At 46.3% G+C, this 19,885-nt stretch overlaps 1 protein-coding gene across 2 annotated transcripts in view; it reads right to left on the bottom strand.

The window, feature by feature from the left end:
• Positions 1-658: 658 nt before the first annotated feature.
• Positions 659-19,885, bottom strand: part of RHAG (Rh associated glycoprotein) — a 96,253-nt gene continuing 77,026 nt past the window's right edge. For both annotated transcript variants that reach the window (XM_068278986.1, XM_068278984.1), the window contains exons 8-10: positions 18,208-18,281; positions 11,995-12,068; positions 659-1,585 (exon numbers count right to left, since the gene is read on the bottom strand). In XM_068278986.1, coding sequence (XP_068135087.1) covers positions 1,514-1,585; positions 11,995-12,068; positions 18,208-18,281 — 220 coding nt within the window. In that variant the 3' untranslated portion in view covers positions 659-1,513. The remainder of the gene's footprint in view (positions 1,586-11,994; positions 12,069-18,207; positions 18,282-19,885) is intronic.

Genomic DNA, 19,885 nt, shown 5'->3' on the forward strand with positions numbered 1-19,885 from the left:
CAATGGCCGTTTTTAAGCATAGCAACGTTTTGTATATTTGTTTTAGAATAGCACAGCTCCCTTCCAAGCAAATTTGAATTTCAGTTTTGGATAATGTGGGGCTTGGATACCTCTTCTGGAATGTATTGCTGCCTCTGTCTTTGTTTAAGAGAATTTCCCACACCTTAGAGTCAAAACTCTCCAACAAAGAAAGACTGATACAGCAAAAAAAAAAAAAAAATTAGAGAGGGGACAGTTAGAACTTTTGTCAACTTTTTATTGCTGTCCCTATTTCTTGCCTCCAGAAAACCGAACTTAGATCAAAGACACGGAGGTTCATGAAAGCAGGGCCAGTTTAAGGAGCTCCGGGGCACTGGGGCAAACTAAATCGGATGCCCCTGACTGATACGCCCCCCCCTCCCCGTCCCATCCTGCATTACCTTTCTTCTCTGCCCCAGGGTTCTTGTGTGAAGCTGCAACAGTAATTAACCTATCCTGGCGGGCGGCTACACAGTCCGGGCACTCTCTCTCCATGCAGTCCTCCTCCTTCTCTATGACCCGGCGTGTGTTATGTGTAAACATGCGCCGGGTCATAGAGGAGGAGGAGGACTGTGTCGAGAGAAAGTGCCCCAGACTGTGTAGCCGCCGCCCGCCAGGATAGGTTAATTACTGTTGCAGCTTCACACAAGGGCCCCGGGGAGCAGTGCGAGCGGGGGGAGCAGGTATAATTTAGCAGGGTCGGCGGCGCAAGACCCCTGCAGAGGTTGTGGCCCTGGGGCAGTGGCCCCCTTTGCCTCTATTGTAGCGCCGGCCCTGCATGAAAGTCAGAAGAACTGGAAGTGGGGAACTATTTCACCAGTGGAGACTAAAACAGCAGTAACAACCTGACATAAGCTTGTAATGGGGATGGGTGGAGAATCAGGCTAATCTGAAAATCTCTGTCACTTGAAAAGATTAAGTGGAGGCTAACAAATGAATCCCACTAGCTGACAATCAGTTAGCCAGCAGTTGTGTTGATGGAAGGCTAGTAATGTTCATTTGCTAGTATCACTTGCTTTTTCTGGATGACACAAAGTTACAATTTAACCTGAGACTGGATTCACACTGGCACTAAACGTCTTCATTTCCCTCACTGGGGGGAGTGTCAGAAAGGAAATAAAGACAAACTGAGGTGCAATGGCAGCATTCATACTGATATTCGTACTTGACAGTTGATTGGCATCACATTTGGCAGTTGCCACTCGCCGCACTATTGAGCTGTTTCATGGGCATTCCATGGTCATTTCCCATATTGAAATTTTCATGTAAATCGGAGATGGCGCCACTGCTGTGTTAACGTTGCCTCCAAATGTTAGTACTATGCCCATTCCCGATGCTCCTTGTCGCCAGTGTGAATGTAGCCCTATTCTCACCTCATCCCTAACTGTAACTCTTCCCCACTCTAATAACAAGCAACCAAAAAAGGTGTAGATAGAATCGGTATTTGACGGAATAGCTTAATCACGGAGCATAATTATCTTGACTGGTAACATATTTAGGCATCCATTTTAATTTTCCCATGTTCTCCTTGGTAGTGGTTGTCGTGTTCTTCCTCTTCTAGGGGTACCTGTAAGGGTAAAAACAAAAACATCAGTGCGCTTAAAGGAAAACTGAAGCCAACCTGAAAAAAAAAGTTAGATCTTCACCTCTGTAGAAAGAGAGCTCTAAATCCCGTAGAGCCTCCCCGGTCCTTTCACTTCGCCCTCAGTCCACCGTTGTCCCACATTGAAAGTTATTTGACCAACTGGTCGAATACACCTTTGGGAGTTCTCAAGAAGACTTCAGAAGTACTCACATCCCGAGTACTTGCAAAGATGCTCCCGTCTTTGGAGGGATATGGGGAGTGCTTCTAAAGCCTTCCTAGGAGTCCTGAAGGCACAGACTTTCACAGGCACAGCAGTAGACAAAGGGCACGGAGAGTGGGCTGGGAAGGCTTTATGGGATCCAGAGCATTCCCTCCCCACAGGTAAGTACAGTAGAAGCCCAGTAATATCGAACTCAACTAGCCAGAAGCCTCAACCAACCAGAACAAATTGCCGGCAGTACTCACAGAAGTCCAACTTCTTAAGTTTTTTTGGTAGCCTCTGCTGTGCTTATAGACTTCCATGGCTCCCCCAAGGTATTTTGACATTTCATTCAGAGATCATGGTATGTATATAGAGTGGGGTATTTTCCTGTATTAGCTGGGCCTGTTTTTAACATTGAATCTCAAGCAAGCAACCAAAAAGCCCAATTATCCGACATCATCATCCGATCCTAGTTGGTGCCGGATAACTGAGACTCAACTGCAGGGACGTTGCTAGTATCCTAAGAGATCCGGTGCACTTTGGGTATTCATGCCAGAAAATGGGTGTGGCCAAACACCATAATGTGTGTGACCATGAGTAGAGCCAAATCTACATGAACTTAACAGCGGTCTAAGTAGGTCTGCCCAGCAAAATGTTGGATGAAGCCCCCTCTCCATTAATACAAAAAAAATAAAAAAATAAATAAAAATGCAGCATATCACATAAATAGGCAGTGTCACTTAAACATAACTAACTAAGCGTTACTTGGCTTCTGTGCTGGCTGGTCTGGCTTTCTGGCTGGCCTGTCGCAAGGTTGTCTGGCAGTTCCCCCATAGCATTCCCTGACCTTCTACTGGACCCCCTCCCATGCTCCCATGGGTCTCCCATTCAGGACTCATAACTCCCAGCATGCCCCCATAGTAGAACCACAGCTCCCTGCATGCCCCCGCAAAAGCATCACAGTGCCCAGCATGGCACCACAGCACCTAGTATGCCCACACAGAGGCACCCAGCATATCCCCAATTGATGCACCAAGGCTCTCAGCATGTCTGCCATTGAGGCACCACAGCTCCTAGCTTGCCCGCCGTACTGCCAGGCTTTACTGCGCAGGCGCAGTACTTCTGCGCCTGCACAGTACAGTCCATAGGACGTCCAATGATGTCAGCGCGGCGACGTAAGACGCACGTTGGAGCGCAGGAGAGCCCGACCTGGAAGCCGGCCTGGCCAGGTCAGGAGAGCCACGGGAGAAGACCGGGAGCCTCCGGAGCGGTGTCGAGGGCACGTCCTGCCTGCCACGGGCTGGAGGAAGCCCCAGGTAAGTGGATTAGTAGTTTTTTGTTTTTGTTTTTTTACACCGTGGACCCTCCCTTTAAATCAGCTAAGAACAATACTATCTTTTTACATTTTTTTTTTTAATATAATGTAAGACTGGATTGGACCACTAAGTTGGCCACAAATTATACATTTTTTTATATTTCTTTTCTATTTGAGAACAATTAATTTTTCTGATTAATTGTAATATTTAAAAATCTGACCAACTAAAGAAAAAGATTGAAAACTTGCTTGGATCTATAAATAAATAGACAATCTATCCTATACCATTACATTTTCATAGAAATTGACTGGAAAATCAGCTACTCCCAATCAACTTATCATATTATATCGATAAAAATTACAAATTTTAAAAGATTTTTCTGTACAACTGATCATTTTCATTAAATTGCCAAGAAATTGAATCTTTTTTTTTTCCCTTGGTATTGTGCATGGTCACCTTAAAATACCTTAAAGCAAGGAGCACATGGCGGCTGTCATATTTATAATCTTTTAAAGAACAAGTGACACACATGCTAACCTAAATAAAAAACACATATATAAGTAGATAAATACTAGTTCTACTTACATAACAGATGTATTGCACTGTGCACAGTATGATTCCTGTGAATTTTATAAAGGAAAAGCAGAGAATCCTATTCTAGACAGTTTCCATCTTGGTTACCTCTGGCCTCCTGACATTATTTCCTCCCCAACTCTTTTTTTCTCCTCCTGCTAATTGTGTATTCGTTACCCGCCCTCCTCCCAGAGTCTTCAGACACTCCCACTGGAGGAGGGGGAAATAAGGGGAAGAGGAGGAATATTTTATAGATAAAAAGATCCCCCCCCCAGCATGTAACTGTTTGGCAATGGCAATTAAAGGGCCAGTGCTCCTAAGGTATGTGATAACTCCAAACCCTAACAGCAGAAACATTTTTGAATGCAGAATTAGCATCTTTATCTCTTAATACACTCAGACGAGCTGTTGTTGAAATTTGATTTTTATGGTGACAATCCTGCTTTAAAGAGACTCCGTAACAAAAATTGCATCCTGTTTTTTATCATCCTACAAGTTCCAAAAGCTATTCTAATGTGTTCTGGCTTACTGCAGCACGTTCTACTATCACCATCTCTGTAATAAATCAACTTATCTCTCTCTTGTCAGACTTGTCAGCCTGTGTCTGGAAGGCTGCCAAGTTCTTCAGTGTTGTGGTTCTGTGATGCATCTCCCCCCTCCTGGCCCCTCTATGCACACTGCCTGTGTATAATGATCTCTTGAGATACAAAAGGAAGGATGTATACAGCCTGCTTGTGTATGAATGTATTTTCTATGTGTGGACATACTGTACATCAACCTACTTCCTGTTTTGGTGGCCATTTTGTTTGTTTATAAACAAACTTTTTAAAACTGTTTTTAACCACTTTTATTGCGGCGAGGAGCGGCGAAATTGGGACAGAGGGGAATAGGAGATGTCCCCTAACGCACTGGTATGTTTACTTTTGTGCGATTTTAACAAAACAGATTCTCTTTAAACAATACCAGTAGCCACACTGGGAGCCGTGCATAGAGGAGGCTGGAAAGCCATTGGGAGTTACATGGAGGTCAGAAAATGTAGCTGGAAAAGATTGTATCATTAGTGGGCATCTTTACACTTCAAATATGGTCCGTTTGAAAGAGGCCTTGCTCCCCCTACACTTTGTAAGCAGTTGGTTTGATGGTGTTTTTGGAAGGTCCTTATAGGGACTCCGAGCACTTCTCATGGGCATGCCTTTAAACCCGACGACTTCCAACAAAGTCGTGCTATGACCCCTCAGGAGGAGCCTCTTGCAATGGCCATGCGTGTCACTTCCTCTTCCTGCCTCATTCAGTGATGCACTTCTCTAACAGAGAAGACAGGAGTGACCCGGAAGTTATAACATAGCCAAGATGGCAACCACGATTTTAAAGTTGAAATCGAAGGAAAATTATTTGGTGTAGAATGGCAATTCAGTCATCAAATGAAAGAGGAGAGCACAAGCTAGAGAGAAAGGTATGCACCTTTAAGTACTTTGCAGTACTGGTCGGAGTCTTAAAGGCATGCCCATGAGAGGTGCTCGGAGTCCCTTTATGCAATTTAACACTGAAAGTGGATTTGCTGTATTACATTTTCCAAACAATGAAATTCTCTAAGACTTTCACCCGAAATAGCCAGTTGTTTTTGTAATATAACACCAGTGAGATGCTTGTGCAAAATTGCTCGTCAGAAGTTGTTTTTTACATCTCCTGTAATGTACTGACTATATAAATCATGCAGCCAAACCTGTTCCGCCTGTGCCACGAACTGTAATAAAATGTTATTTTTTTCTCTCTAAACTGTTATCATGCTACTATCCAATTAAGTACCGTCCAATAAAGTAAATAAATCATTCACAGCTTTGCTTAGGTTTCCAATGTTCAAGCAGGATTGTCAGCTATAAAATCAAATTCCATTTACCCACTGCGCTGTGTTTATTATACAGTCCTAATCCTGACCCTGCTTTGCAAGCATTCCAATATAATCATAAATGCTTCTGCTGTAATGAATCTTATCTCAGTCAGTCTGGCTCTATCCTAGTACATTCCATAATATCATCATACAATCTGCTTTGCTCAAAAGTCTATGAGTTCTGTTTGTGATGTTTACATTTGGTTCCTATTATTGCTGAACTAGTTAGCACTAATTTATCACCTGAGTTAAGCAAAAAATATCTAAAGCTCGCTATACAAACATTGATTTTGATCAGGGATGAGCAGAAACTATGCCAGTGCGAATTTACGCATCGTAGTTTGCATATATGCATCGTAGTTGGTAGGTGATGTTTCAAAGATACGCTTACGAATTTACGCGTAGCGAAATACTGTTACGCATAGCTTACGCTCACTATGCGTTGTTAACATGTGTATTGCGTAGTCAACTACGAATGCATTACTCACGGCTAATTTTCCGCATGCGATTGTATGCTTACAAATTTACGCACTGGAAAGGAGAATGTACGCATAGAAGAGTTCCCGGTATAAGCAATTGAAAAGGAACGAATGCGTAAAAATTTTCTGCATACGGGCATAAGCATCTGCATACACTACGCTTCGCACTACGCGTAATTGCGTATTTTAATGCATAGTCTACGAAATGCATAGGAATATTTGATTGCGAAGCCATAGTTTGGTGAAGCGTAATTGCGTAAAACTACGCGTAGTTCCAGCATAGCGAAGTTGGCTGACTACGACCATCTCTGATTTTTGATCACCCAAATGGGCCCCACCAGCTAGCCATTGTGCCCCCTTTGTGCCTGAGACACCACTGCCCAGTAATTGCTCAGTTTCTCCCTACGGACACTCTTGTCCTGTCCCCCAAATAACCTCTTCCACCTGTGCAAATGTGGTCACTAGAAGTGAGCCAAAAACAGATTACAGAGTATATTTGACCTGACCTGCTACAATGCAGCACAGCAAGGAAAGTGTGCATTCATTCCATAGATGTGCCCCTGGCCTGAAATGATGTTTGTTGTTGAGACAATCATTAACTAAGGGATATGCATGAAACTTTTACGGTACAGACTCACTTTTATACAGAATAACCCTCCTCGTCAATGAATTACATGTCTGATCTCCAGTTTTATTTCAGCAGCAATCTGAAAGCACCAGCCCACTCCTGAGCCAATGATAAGCCGGTGTCTTTATTCTGGGGTGGTGGGAGCCACATGTGTGCAGTTGTGTATATACATCCCAAATGTCAAGCCAGGGTTATTCTGTGAATACATGATTTGTGGTACTACAGTAACTTCTTGTTTCTTTCCTTTCTTTTCCTTCCCTGTTCTACTGTATTTAGTACATATTTTCCCTTCTATATTACAATAAGAAGGATAACTGTAGCAAGAGAGGCATATGGAGGCTGCCACATGTATTTCCTTTGAAACAATACCAGTTGCCTGACAGACCTGCTGGTCTATTTGGCTGCAGTAGTGTCTGAATCACACCAGAAAAAAAACATGCAGCTAATCTTGTCAGATCTGACAATAATGTCAGAAACACCCGATTTGTTGCTTGCTAGTTCAGTGGCTATGGCTAAAGGTATTAGAGGGAGAGGATCACCAGGGCTGCCAGGCAACTGGTATTGTTTAAAAGTAAAATAAATATGGCAGCCTCCATATACCTCTCACTTCAGTTGTCATTTAACCTAAAGTTAAATAAATGGGACCAGTTTAATGTACCGGGGCTTTTTCCAGCCCTCCTGAAGTCCTCCTGGCTCAGCTCTGTTCTATTCAGCTGCCGTGCCCTGTGGCATAGCAATAGCAGCTGCCCAAGCCGCAACCATACCAGTAGAGGTGCTCCTTCAACCCGTTATTAGCTTTTTATTGGTTCTAAGCTGGTAATGATCATCTCTGTATGTGCTGTGATTAGTTGTAACCACTAATAGACTTTTTCCTACCCAGCCTGCACCTCTGTGACACTAAAGCTGTCCCCTGCCTACACCTCTCTGACACTGCAGCTGTCCCCTCCCCTGCCTACACCTCTCTGACACTGCAGCTCTTCCCTCCCCTGCCTACACCTCTCTGACACTGCAGCTGTCCCCTCCCCTGCCTACACCTCTCTGACACTGCAGCTGTCCCCTCCCCTGCCTACACATCTCTGACACTGCAGCTGTCCCCTCCCCTGCTTACACCTCTCTGACACTGCAGCTGTCCCCTCCCCTGCCTACACCTCTCTGACACTGCAGCTGTCCCCTCCCCTGCCTACACCTCTCTGACACTAAAGCTGTCCCATCCCCTGCCTACACCTCTCTGACACTGCAGCTGTCCCCTCCCCTGCCTACACCTCTCTGACACTGCAGCTGTCCCCTCCCCTGCTTACACCTCTCTGACACTGCAGCTTTCCCCTCCCCTGCCTACACCTCTCTGACACTGCAGCTGTCCCCTTCCCTGCTTATACCTCTCTGACACTGCAGCTGTCCCCTCCCCTGCCTACACCTCTCTGACACTAAAGCTGTCCCATCCCCTGCCTACACCTCTCTGACACTGCAGCTGTCCCCTCCCCTGCTTACACCTCTCTGACACTGCAGCTGTCCCCTCCCCTGCTTATACCTCTCTGACACTGCAGCTGTCCCCCCCCCCCTGCTTACACTTCTCTGACACTGCAGCTGTCCCCTCCCCTGCTTACACCTCTCTGACACTGCAGCTGTCCCCTCCCCAGCCTACACCTCTCTGACACTGCAGCTCTCCCCTGCCCTGCTTATACCTCTCTGACATTTCAGCTGTCCCCTCCCCTGCTTACACCTCTCTGACACTGCAGCTCTCCCCTCCCCTGCCTACACCTCTCTGACACTGCAGCTGTCCCCTCCCCTGCCTACACCTCTCTGACACTAAAGCTGTCCCATCCCCTGCCTACACATCTCTGACACTGCAGCTGTCCCCTCCCCTGCTTACACCTCTCTGACACTGCAGCTGTCCCCTCCCCTGCCTACACCTCTCTGACACTGCAGCTGTCCCCTCCCCTGCCTACACCTCTCTGACACTAAAGCTGTCCCATCCCCTGCCTACACCTCTCTGACACTGCAGCTGTCCCCTCCCCTGCCTACACCTCTCTGACACTGCAGCTGTCCCCTCCCCTGCTTACACCTCTCTGACACTGCAGCTTTCCCCTCCCCTGCCTACACCTCTCTGACACTGCAGCTGTCCCCTTCCCTGCTTATACCTCTCTGACACTGCAGCTGTCCCCTCCCCTGCCTACACCTCTCTGACACTAAAGCTGTCCCATCCCCTGCCTACACCTCTCTGACACTGCAGCTGTCCCCTCCCCTGCTTACACCTCTCTGACACTGCAGCTGTCCCCTCCCCTGCTTATACCTCTCTGACACTGCAGCTGTCCCCCCCCCCTGCTTACACTTCTCTGACACTGCAGCTGTCCCCTCCCCTGCTTACACCTCTCTGACACTGCAGCTGTCCCCTCCCCAGCCTACACCTCTCTGACACTGCAGCTCTCCCCTGCCCTGCTTATACCTCTCTGACATTTCAGCTGTCCCCTCCCCTGCTTACACCTCTCTGACACTGCAGCTCTCCCCTCCCCTGCCTACACCTCTCTGACACTGCAGCTGCCCCCTCCCCTGCCTACACCTCTCTGACACTGCAGCTGTCCCCTCCCCTGCCTACACCTCTCTGACACTAAAGCTGTCCCATCCCCTGCCTACACCTCTCTGACACTGCAGCTGTCCCCTCCCCTGCCTACAATTCTCTGACACTGCAGCTGTCCCCTCCCCTGCTTACACCTCTCTGACACTGCAGCTTTCCCCTCCCCTGCCTACACCTCTCTGACACTGCAGCTGTCCCCTTCCCTGCTTATACCTCTCTGACACTGCAGCTGTCCCCTCCCCTGCCTACACCTCTCTGACACTAAAGCTGTCCCATCCCCTGCCTACACCTCTCTGACACTGCAGCTGTCCCCTCCCCTGCTTACACCTCTCTGACACTGCAGCTGTCCCCTCCCCTGCTTATACCTCTCTGACACTGCAGCTGTCCCCTCCCCTGCTTACACTTCTCTGACACTGCAGCTATCCCCTCCCCTGCTTACACCTCTCTGACACTGCAGCTGTCCCCTCCCCAGCCTACACCTCTCTGACACTGCAGCTCTCCCCTGCCCTGCTTATACCTCTCTGACATTTCAGCTGTCCCCTCCCCTGCTTACACCTCTCTGACACTGCAGCTCTCCCCTCCCCTGCCTTCACCTCTCTGACACTGCAGCTGCCCCCTCCCCTGCTTACACCTCTCTGACACTGCAGCTGTCCCCTCCCCTGCTTACACCTCTCTGACACTGCAGCTCTCCCCTCCCCTGCCTACACCTCTCTGACACTGCAGCTGTCCCCTCCCCTGCTTACACCTCTCTGATGCTGCAGCTGTCCCCTCCCCAGCCTACACCTCTCTGACACTGCAGCTCTCCCCTCCCCTGCTTATACCTCTCTGACACTGCAGCTGTCCCCTCCCTTGCTTACACCTCCCTGACACTGCAGCTCTCCCCTCCCCTGCTCACACCTCTCTGACACTGCAGCTGTCCCCACCCCTGCCTACACCTGCGTGCTATGCGTTAACGCTGTGTATTGCATCACCCCATTGGGCCATATGCAATTCACTTTTTCTCCTGAGTTTTCTCTTAGGTGATATTTTTTAACTTGTCAATAAAATGCCTTTCAAGCCAACAGAAAGCAATATAATACTCCAAATAATTTTGATAGTTACCTTTTCACCTACTTTTTGGTACTTTTTTTTAGTTGAGAATTCCTGGAAAGTTATTTTAAATCAAAAAAGAAAAATGATCTCCTAGGAGAAAACTCAGGTGAAAAAGTGAATTGCATATGGGCCATTGTTTAAAAGGAAATAAAGATGGTAGCCTCTCCATATCCCTGTGACCTTAGGTTCCCTATAACCACTTCACCCCCGCCCATAGGCGGCACCCGGGGCTGCATTCTGATCCTCTGGCTGCTACACGGATCAGTTTAAAACGTCTGTTTTGCAGGAACTGAAAATGTTCTTTTTTTGTTTTCCAGCCAGCTAAATTGACAATAAACTCTCACACTTCACTGATGTGATCGCACTTTACTTTTTGGCAACCATGTCAACACCAGTACTCAGTTTGGAATACAAACTGCTTGCAAATTCCGGCATGAGTACAATAGTTGCACAGAGTAGGAGTAAAGCTACGTACACACATACGACAACGATCGTTCGTTTTGAACGACGAACGAACTTTTGATTGACGAAAGAACAACCTAAGTAAAGTTAGCTTTTAAAGGTATGTAACGATCTGATTGTTAGAATGAACGTTATATCACGTAACACAACTATTGCGCTTGCGCATAAAAAATGAAAAGTTCGATGGAGAAATAGCGAAATGCGCATGTCAAGCCTAGTAGGAACGACCGTTTCCACCGATGTACTACTTTTGCAAACGATCATCGTTGGAAAAAATCCGCCAAGCTAGATCGTTCGTTTTTAACGATCTAGCTCGTCCATCGTTAGACTTCATGGACGTTGGCTGCTTTTTTTTTAAACGATCATCGTTTGAAACGATCGGGGAACGATCGTTTCAAACGACTATAGGCGCATGTGTGCACGCACCTTTACTCCTAACAATTTGCACTGAGCAGCAGCAAGCTTTGATGCCCTCATCTACTCATTTTTGTCTTCAATAGTGTTGCTTGCAAATGTTCCCCAGTGTAATGTACTGACAGACTGGCCATAACATTTTGGCCAAAGTGATGTTGAGGCTAGGTGCACACATAACATAGCATGAAAGGTTGCCACTTCTGTCATGTGCGTTGTCTTTTTGTGTGCGTTTTTAGTGTGTTTTTTTTTTTTTTTTTGCATTTTTTTGTGCGTTTGCATTTGTTTTTTTGTTGCATATGCATTTTTCATGTGTTTTACGCGGTTTTTTATGCATTTGCGGTTCGCATATACAAAAGCAAATGCGTTTTGTATGCATTTTCATATTGCGTTTTACGCAAAGCAATAGAAAGACAACAAGAAGCGGAAATACATCATTAAACTTTATTTACAAAAACGCACATAAAAACGCATCAAAAAATACATTGCCTTTCAATTGACTTTCATTATGTGCGTTTCTGATGCGTTCATGCATAATATGCAGCAAAACTAGTTTTTTTTTTTTTTTTTAAACGCCAAAGTCAAAACGCACGCCCATGCATTTTTTTCCTGCGTCCCATTAACTAACATTGCTGCATAAAACGCAGCGTTTTACGGAACGCTAGTGTTTCTGCCATGTGTGCACTTAGCCTGAACAATTTCTCCAGATGGCATAACTCTGGTGTTAGCACAGGGCTTGTGTTCCCATAAGCTGATGGACATACTTACCTCCCAGTAGATGGTGTCATCATAGCATTCTCCATCAGATGGTTGGCCCCAGATTGGAAGTTTTAGTATGAAGCCTGGAAAGAAAAAAAATAATAATAATGTTCACATTGGTGCAAAGTCTATGTGAATTGTATGGTAATTTGTGCAGGTTGGAAGTGGACCAGTCAGGGGCGTTTCTATGTTCCTGTGAGATCCGGGGCACCCCTGGGCACTAAGAGGGAATGATTGTGCGGCACGCGCATTGGTAACAGCGCCCAGAGCTGGGACAAGGTCCTCCAGCACTCAAGGCTGAGACATCAAAGTGCGCCCCTCCATTCCTCCCACCCCAGCTGTCACACACTGATTGCTATTAGACTAAAAGGCTCCCCAGGGCCCCCAATCCCCCCAACATCTTAATCTCTAGTTATCTGGCTTGCAGTCACTGCCATGTATCCACTTTTCTTATTTCTCTTTGCTTCAAACACAATGGGCCCAATTCATAAAAAAGTTGTTGCGAGAAAACTCCTGGAGGGAAAATACCGCAGCGGTATTTTACACTTCTGGGTGGTCATTCAAAGAAATCTTGAAAGCTGCGATGCAAGTGCGGAGATCTCCCGCTGAAGGCTGGCGGTAAGCTGTCGGAAGGCATGCGGAAACACTTCAGCCGGCAGAGTCCCTCCGTGCACTGCTCTCTCTGGGAGGTCTGTCCCATTCACTTGTATGTAATCCGCAAAATCAGAGGAAGAGGTATTTCCCGTCCACATACCGCTTCCTCTAATCTTTATGAATGGCCATTTTGTTACTTTTTTCTAGATAAATCTAGAAAAACACTGGAGAAGGCGGAAATTTCTCGCTCTGCTGGGGGATTGTAGATTTTCATGCGGGAACAGCTTTTATGAATGCCCACTTTGCTAAATGGACGAGAAAACCCACTGTTTTGAGCGGAAAACTTGCGGTAATGGTTTATGAATAGAGCCCAATAGGGGAATGATAGCTGAGTGAGTTGTGTGCCCCTTCCTACACTGTGCCCTGAGGCTGGAGCCTCTCTCGCCTCTGCCTTGGCCTGGCCCTGCGCCCCTCCTACACTGCGCCCTGAGGCTGGAGCCTCTCTCGCCTCTGCCTCGGCACGGCCCTGACAGCGCCCCCTGTGATGACATCGGTCAGGTCATCACAGGGGGCGCTGTAACCAAGACGATGGACGCCGTGGGAGGAAGTTGGAAGAAGATGGAGGCTGTGCCTCCGGAGATCGGAAGGTGAGTTTTTAACTACACTATGTCTGCTCCGCCCAGTGCCCCCTCCTGGCGCTCAGTGTGATCCAAGGCACTATGGAAACAATTTCAGGGGCGGTGCCCCGGATCAAAGGCCCTAGCAACACAACTGGGACCAGTTAAAATAATTAATCAGCTACTGCACTGGAGCCAATTCCATTATACGTACTAGTACGCCGTGTGAGTTGAATCACGGCTCAACCTGCTGCCGCTCAAATTCCCGGCGACGTTAGATACCATTCCGCCCTCCAAGTCATAGAAACTCAGAGGGAGATGTAATTTGGGGCCCGTCGATTGCCAGAAGCCCGAATTACCCTTGTGTGGGGTGCACACTATGGCATTAGTGCTATAGTGGCATTCAGTTCAGGCGCCGAAACTACCTGCTTCGCCAATTCCATGTTGACAAAATTGGCTTAAAATTTTTTCAGATCCTACAATGAGATCACCCACATCACCATAACCCCACCCCCCGCACTTACTTTTCCATCCTCTGGGCAGGGGAGACCTGGGTGATCTCTACACCACTGCCCATAAGGCGCCTTTAGCAATAAAGAAATAAGTAAGTAAAATAGCATTAGCACTAATCTATTGTCCTAATCAAAAGTTCTGAGAATGACACAAATACTGGTTTTCACAAGTTTGCTGCTTCAGAGTTTTTAGATCTTTTTGTTAGTTGTTTCTGTGGTATATTGTTATCTAATTACAAACATTTTTTGAGTTGCCCAGCCTTTTATTGACAACTAGCCGACCCGTGGCGTACCATACGCCACATAAGAGGGTAGAGGGCAGGAAGGGGGTATTGGGCACAGCGGCGGGGAGGGGGAATGGAGCCCTCCTCAACTGGGTCCCCCATGTGCGCTCCCCCTCCAGCTTAAGCTCAGCAGGAACCCCCCCCCCCATCACCTGGGCCCCCCATGTGCGCTCCCTTTCCCGCTTAAGCTCAGCAGGAACCCCCCCCCCCCTCATCTGGGTCCCCCATGTGCGCTCCCTTTCCCGCTTAAGCACAGTAGCAGCTGCCACTGTTAGTAAGAGGCAGTGGGCGGGGATGACTCACCTCTTCCGTGTTCCAGCGTGCGTTCCACTGTCGTCACTTCCTGCAATGCTGCACACTGTATTGGTGTAATTTGCCTTTTTAAAGGAGAACTGTAGTGAGAGCAATACCAGTTGCCTGGCTATTCAGCTAATCCTCTGCCTCTAATACTTTCAGCCATAGGCCCTGAACAAGCATGCAGCAGATCAGGTGTTTCTGACAAATTTAGACAGATATGACAAGATTAGCTGCATGCTTGTTTCTGGTGTGATTCAGACACTTCTTTAGGCAAATAGACCATCAGGGCTGCCAGGCAACTGGTATTGCTTAAAAGGAAATAAATATGGCAGCCTCCATATCCCTCTCACTACAGTTCTCCCGTTAAAACAGAAGGAAATCTGCAATAATTCAGCTATAAGGCCTAGTGCACACCAGAGCGGTTCTGCTGCGGTTTGCGATCCGCTTGCGGGTGCGGATCCGCTAGGGTAATGTATTTCAATGGGCTGGTGCACACCAGAGTGGGAGGCGTTTTGCAGAAACGCATACTCCCGGGCTGCTGCAGATTTTGGATTGCGGATGCGTTTCTGCCTCAATGTTAAGTATAGGAAAAACGCAAACTGCTCTGAAAAACGGCACTTCAGAGCGGTTTGCCAGGCGGTTTTTGTTACAGTAGCTGTTCATTAACAGCTTTACTGTAACAATACATGAAATCTACTACACCAAAAACACTTCACAAAACCGCAAAATGCTAGCTGAAACGCTACAGAAAAAGAAGAAAAAGCGTTTCAAAATCTGATAGCATTTTTGCGGATCTGCTAGCGGTTACTGTGCACCAGGCCTTTATGAACATATGTGGTTACCCACAATGCACTGCTACTAATTATGCAAATTACCCCTTTTCCCCCTTGGTAAGCCAAGCAAGCATCCAGAGCTGCTGATGTATAGCAAGCATATAGCTTTAAATTTAACACAGCCATATCAAACCCATATGTAGACAGCCTGTTTCAGACTTTTGGTCCACATCAGTACATGGCAGGGATTGATACAGCTGTATGAGATAGGGCTTGGACCAGTACAACAGAGTAACCAAGCAGCTCAGAGTGACCCAAACCACTCGGAATGTATAGGGGAATAAAAGGGACCAAAAAGACCTCCTACTAAAAAAAGCAAAGCTTGGTGTAATGTGCCTTCCTAAAACAGAAGGAAATATGCAATAATTCAACTATAAGTGAACATTTGTGGTTACCCACAATGCACTGCTACTAAATATGCAAATAATTCCTTTCCATCCTTAGTAAGCCAAGCAAGCATCCAGAGCCGCTGGTGTATAGCTAGCCTATAGCTTTAAATTTTACACAGCCATATCAAACCCACATGTGACACAGCCTGTTTCAGACTTTTGGTCCTCATCAGTACATGGCAGGGATTGATACGGCTGTATGAGATAGGGCTTGGACCAGAACAACAGAGTAACCAAGCAGCTCAGGGTGACCCAAACCACTCAGAATGTATAGATGGATAAAGAGGACCAAAAAGATCTTCTACTAAAAAAAATCAAAGGTTTGTGTAATTTTCCTTCTTAAATCAGAAGAAAATCTGCAACAAGTTTGCTATAAGTGAACATTTGTGATTACCCACAATATACCGCTACTAAATATACAAATTATTCCTTTTCACCTTTGGTAAGTTCAGCAAGCCTATAGCTTTAAGTTTTACACAGTCATATCAAACCCACATATGACAACCTATTTCAGACTTTTGGTCCTCATCAGTACATAGCAGGGATTGATAATAGTGTTGTCCGGATCATGAACGATTCGGATCTTTGATCCGAATCTATTTTATGAGTCGATCATCCGAATCATCAAAATTAACGATTCGGATCGCAAAAGGGGCGGGGGCAGGAGCGACACGCCCCCTCTCAGCGGGCAGCGGGGTCCTGGAAGCAGGGATCGCTCAGTTGGAGGGGAGCCAGCCTTGCAGGGAGACAGGTAGATGAGAGAGAGGGGACATGGGTGCCACTGCCAGATATGTGTAGAGCACACATACTGGCTATAACGTGCTGCCCATTATAGGCTGTCTGTTCCGTAGTGCTGCACAGTGAACACATGGGAAGCTTTTGGCTCAGCACAGCTCAGTAACTTTGCAGACAGTGTGATTGAAAGGCAATATAATCCTCCTGCACTCAGCACTAAACAGCTGCACTTATCTTCTGGGAATGCTTTCTTTCACTGTGCGACCTTTTCTTTCAAAGTGTACAGATGAACATATAGGTGAAATATATGTAAAGCATATGATTGCAGCATGTGGGTATTACGTGCAAACATTTCTGCTCTCTGCTCGTCCCTCCTCCCATCTCTGTCCACTCCCTGCCCTCTGTCCATCTTCTCCCCTTCTCTGTGTGTCCACCCCCCTCCCCTTCTCCTGTCCACAGACCTGTCCTGCTGTTCATTTCACCCCCGAATGCTTCCTGTAGTAAAATGATCCGAGATTCGGATCAAAGATCCGGATCTCTTCAATGATCCGATTCGAATCATCCGGATCATTGAAAAGATCCGAACTTCCCATCTCTAATTGATAAGGCTGTATGGGATAGGGCTTGGACCAGTACAACAGAGTAACCAAGCAGCTCAGGGTGACCCAAACTACTAAGAATGTATAGGGGGATAAAAGGGACCAAAAAGACCTTTTACTAAAAAAAGCAAAGCTTGGTGTAATTTTCCTTCTTAAAACAGACGCAAATCTGCAATAATTCAGCTATAAGTGAACATTTGTGGTTACCCACAATGCACTGCTACTGAATATGCAAATTATCCCTCTTTGCCCTTGGTTTGATATGACACTACTTCTTCTTCTTCTTGCTTGGACCAGCCCCTTCTTCTTGCTTGGACCAGCCCTGGGGGCAGGGCGCTACTTCTTCTTGCTTGACGGTTGAGGCACTTACTCTATTATGGGCTCTATTCATAAAACCTTACCGCAAGTTTTCCGCTCAAAACAGCGGATTTTCCCGTCCATTTAGCAAAGTGGGCATTCATAAAAGCTGTTCCCGCATGAAAATCTACAATCCCCCAGCAGAGCGAGAAATTTCCGCCTTCTCCAGTGTTTTTCTAGATTTATCTAGAAAAAAGTAACAAAATGGCCATTCATAAAGTTTAGAGGAAGCGGTATGTGGACGGGAAATACCGCTTCCTCTGATTTTGCGGATTACATACAAGTGAATGGGACAGACCTCCCAGAGAGAGCAGTGCACGGAGGGACTCTGCCGGCTGAAGTGTTTCCGCATGCCTTCCGACAGCTTACCGCCAGCTTTCAGCGGGAGATCTCCGCTCTGCTATCGCAGCTGGCAAGATTTCTATGAATGACCACCCAGAAGTGTAAAATACCGCTGCGGTATTTTACCTCCAGGAGTTTTTTCGCCACAACTTTTTTATGAATAGAGCCCTATATATATATAGATATTTACAGTGCTTGCCCCTTTTTTTCAAGACCTCTGTAATTCGCCCTGGCATGCTGTCAATCAATTTCTGTGCCAAATCCTGTCTGATGGCTGAAAGATCACATTTTTGGATTTTATTCAGTCACTTTTATCTGAGGGGGTAAATAGATTTGACACCGTCCAACACTTGCTGTTTATAGTATTCTGATCATACCTCATGTCGAATGTTACCAATGTTTGTACGCGTCCCCACCTTAGATTGTAAGCCTTTGACCGTTTTGGCAGGGTTCTCCCTTCCCTAGTGTACTGTATTCTACATGATTGTGTGCTCCTGTACTTGTATAACTGGGCCTACCTAACCAGCCCATAATCGCATGATCTTGTCATTGTATGCATTTATTGTCCAGCGCTGCATAATATGTTGGTGCTTTATAAATACAATAAATAATAATAATAATAATGAATCAGGCTGTACGTTGAGATATTTGCCATTTACGTACCTGTGATAACTCCTCCTACCACAGAGATGCCAAAGGTGGCGGCCAGAGCGGCTCCCTGCAGGATGGGAGAACAGCTGGAAGAGATATAACACAAGGCATGAGATGTGGCTGGGAGAAGATTCAGGATTATCACTCTGAGCTGCTGATTTCGGATTACCACTAAGGAGGTTAAAGCACCTAACGTGTTTCCCTGAAAGTAGGACATCCCCTTAAATTAAGGTCTATCACATATTTTGAACATGCTCGAAATATAAGACCTACCCTTAAAGTAAGCCCTAGTGGCTTTGGAAGTGCCGTCCCATCTGTCTGCCCCTCCCCCCCTTCGTCACCCCATCCTACAGAAAGATGCATCCCTGCTCTCCGCTGTCCGACATACCAGTAATTTAAGCGCAGATCAGCGGTAAACTTCTGATCCCCCCACCGCTGCTTATCCTCTGCTGGCCTCGTTCTCCATTGCCAGCCATCATAATTTAAATCGCTGATCAGCGGTAAACTGCGTTAAGGCAGCTCGTTACACTGTGACAGGCAACACTTCCATGTACAGAAAGTGACATCTCTGTTTACTTCCTGTACACGGAAGTGCTGTTACAGTGTGTGTTTTAATTATGATGGCTGGCAATGGAGGGGGGCCAGCAGACGATAAAGCAGCGGTGGGGGACCCAGAACTTTACCGCTGATCTGCGCTTGAATTACTGGTACGTCGGGCAGCGGAAAGCGGGAATGCATTTTTATGGAGGATGGGGTCATGAGGAGGTAAAGTGGCTGTGGGGGAATGGGGATCTTGCTGCCCAAAAATATATAAGACTTCCCCGAAAATAAGACCTAGAGCATATTTTGAAGGACAAAATAATATAAGACGGTGTCTTATTTTCAGGGAAACACGGTATATAGGAAAATATATAAGATGAACATCCCCATAAGTGAGATTCGTAAGAGAGTGGGTCGTTGGTGGGGGTGATTGGCATTACTTACCCCTAGCTGCTCCCTAGATGCCTGTCTGTATGGGATCCCCCATCTTTCCCAGGGAGACCCTCAAGTGCCGCAGAATCAAGCTCTCAATGGTGTTATGTGCCCTCTGACCAGAGCAATGCATGCTGGGGGCTCAAGCTGCTCCATGCTATTGCATAGGTGCAGCTGCACTCGTTCATGGAAATAAGCATGTCTGCAAACTTCCAGAGGTTCCCTTTCTTTCATTGGTGGTCTTCAGGATGATGTGAGAAACCTCTGGAGGATCTAGAAGCTTCCCTCTACTGAGGTAAGTATGTGAGTTGCTCTCTTTTCTCTTCACAGGTTTTCTTTAAAATGTATAAAATGTGTATGCAGATCTCGGAACTCGGTACATAGTAAAACAATTTTTCCTTAGATTTTTTTCAAAATTGATTTTCTCAAAGTCTTTTTGAGAATGTTTTTTTCTTTTACTTGTTCCCACAGAATAAAATTTGGGAATGTAATTAGTTCTGCACTAAATTAATGATACATTTCCCATACATTTTTGCATTAGAATTTTGCATTGTAATTGCAAATTTCAGTGCAAAATTAAAAATATGTGAGATTTGAGCTCAACACGATTGATTATTGCAGATCTGCTTTCACTTTCTTCCTGGAGCCTGAGATGGGGTGCGGTGAAAATACCACACACCGCACCGGCCTAGTGTGAAAGACCCCTCAAGTGACAGTC

The sequence above is a fragment of the Hyperolius riggenbachi genome, chromosome 4 (genome assembly GCF_040937935.1).
Source record: "Hyperolius riggenbachi isolate aHypRig1 chromosome 4, aHypRig1.pri, whole genome shotgun sequence".
NCBI classification, from domain to species: Eukaryota; Metazoa; Chordata; class Amphibia; order Anura; family Hyperoliidae; genus Hyperolius; species Hyperolius riggenbachi.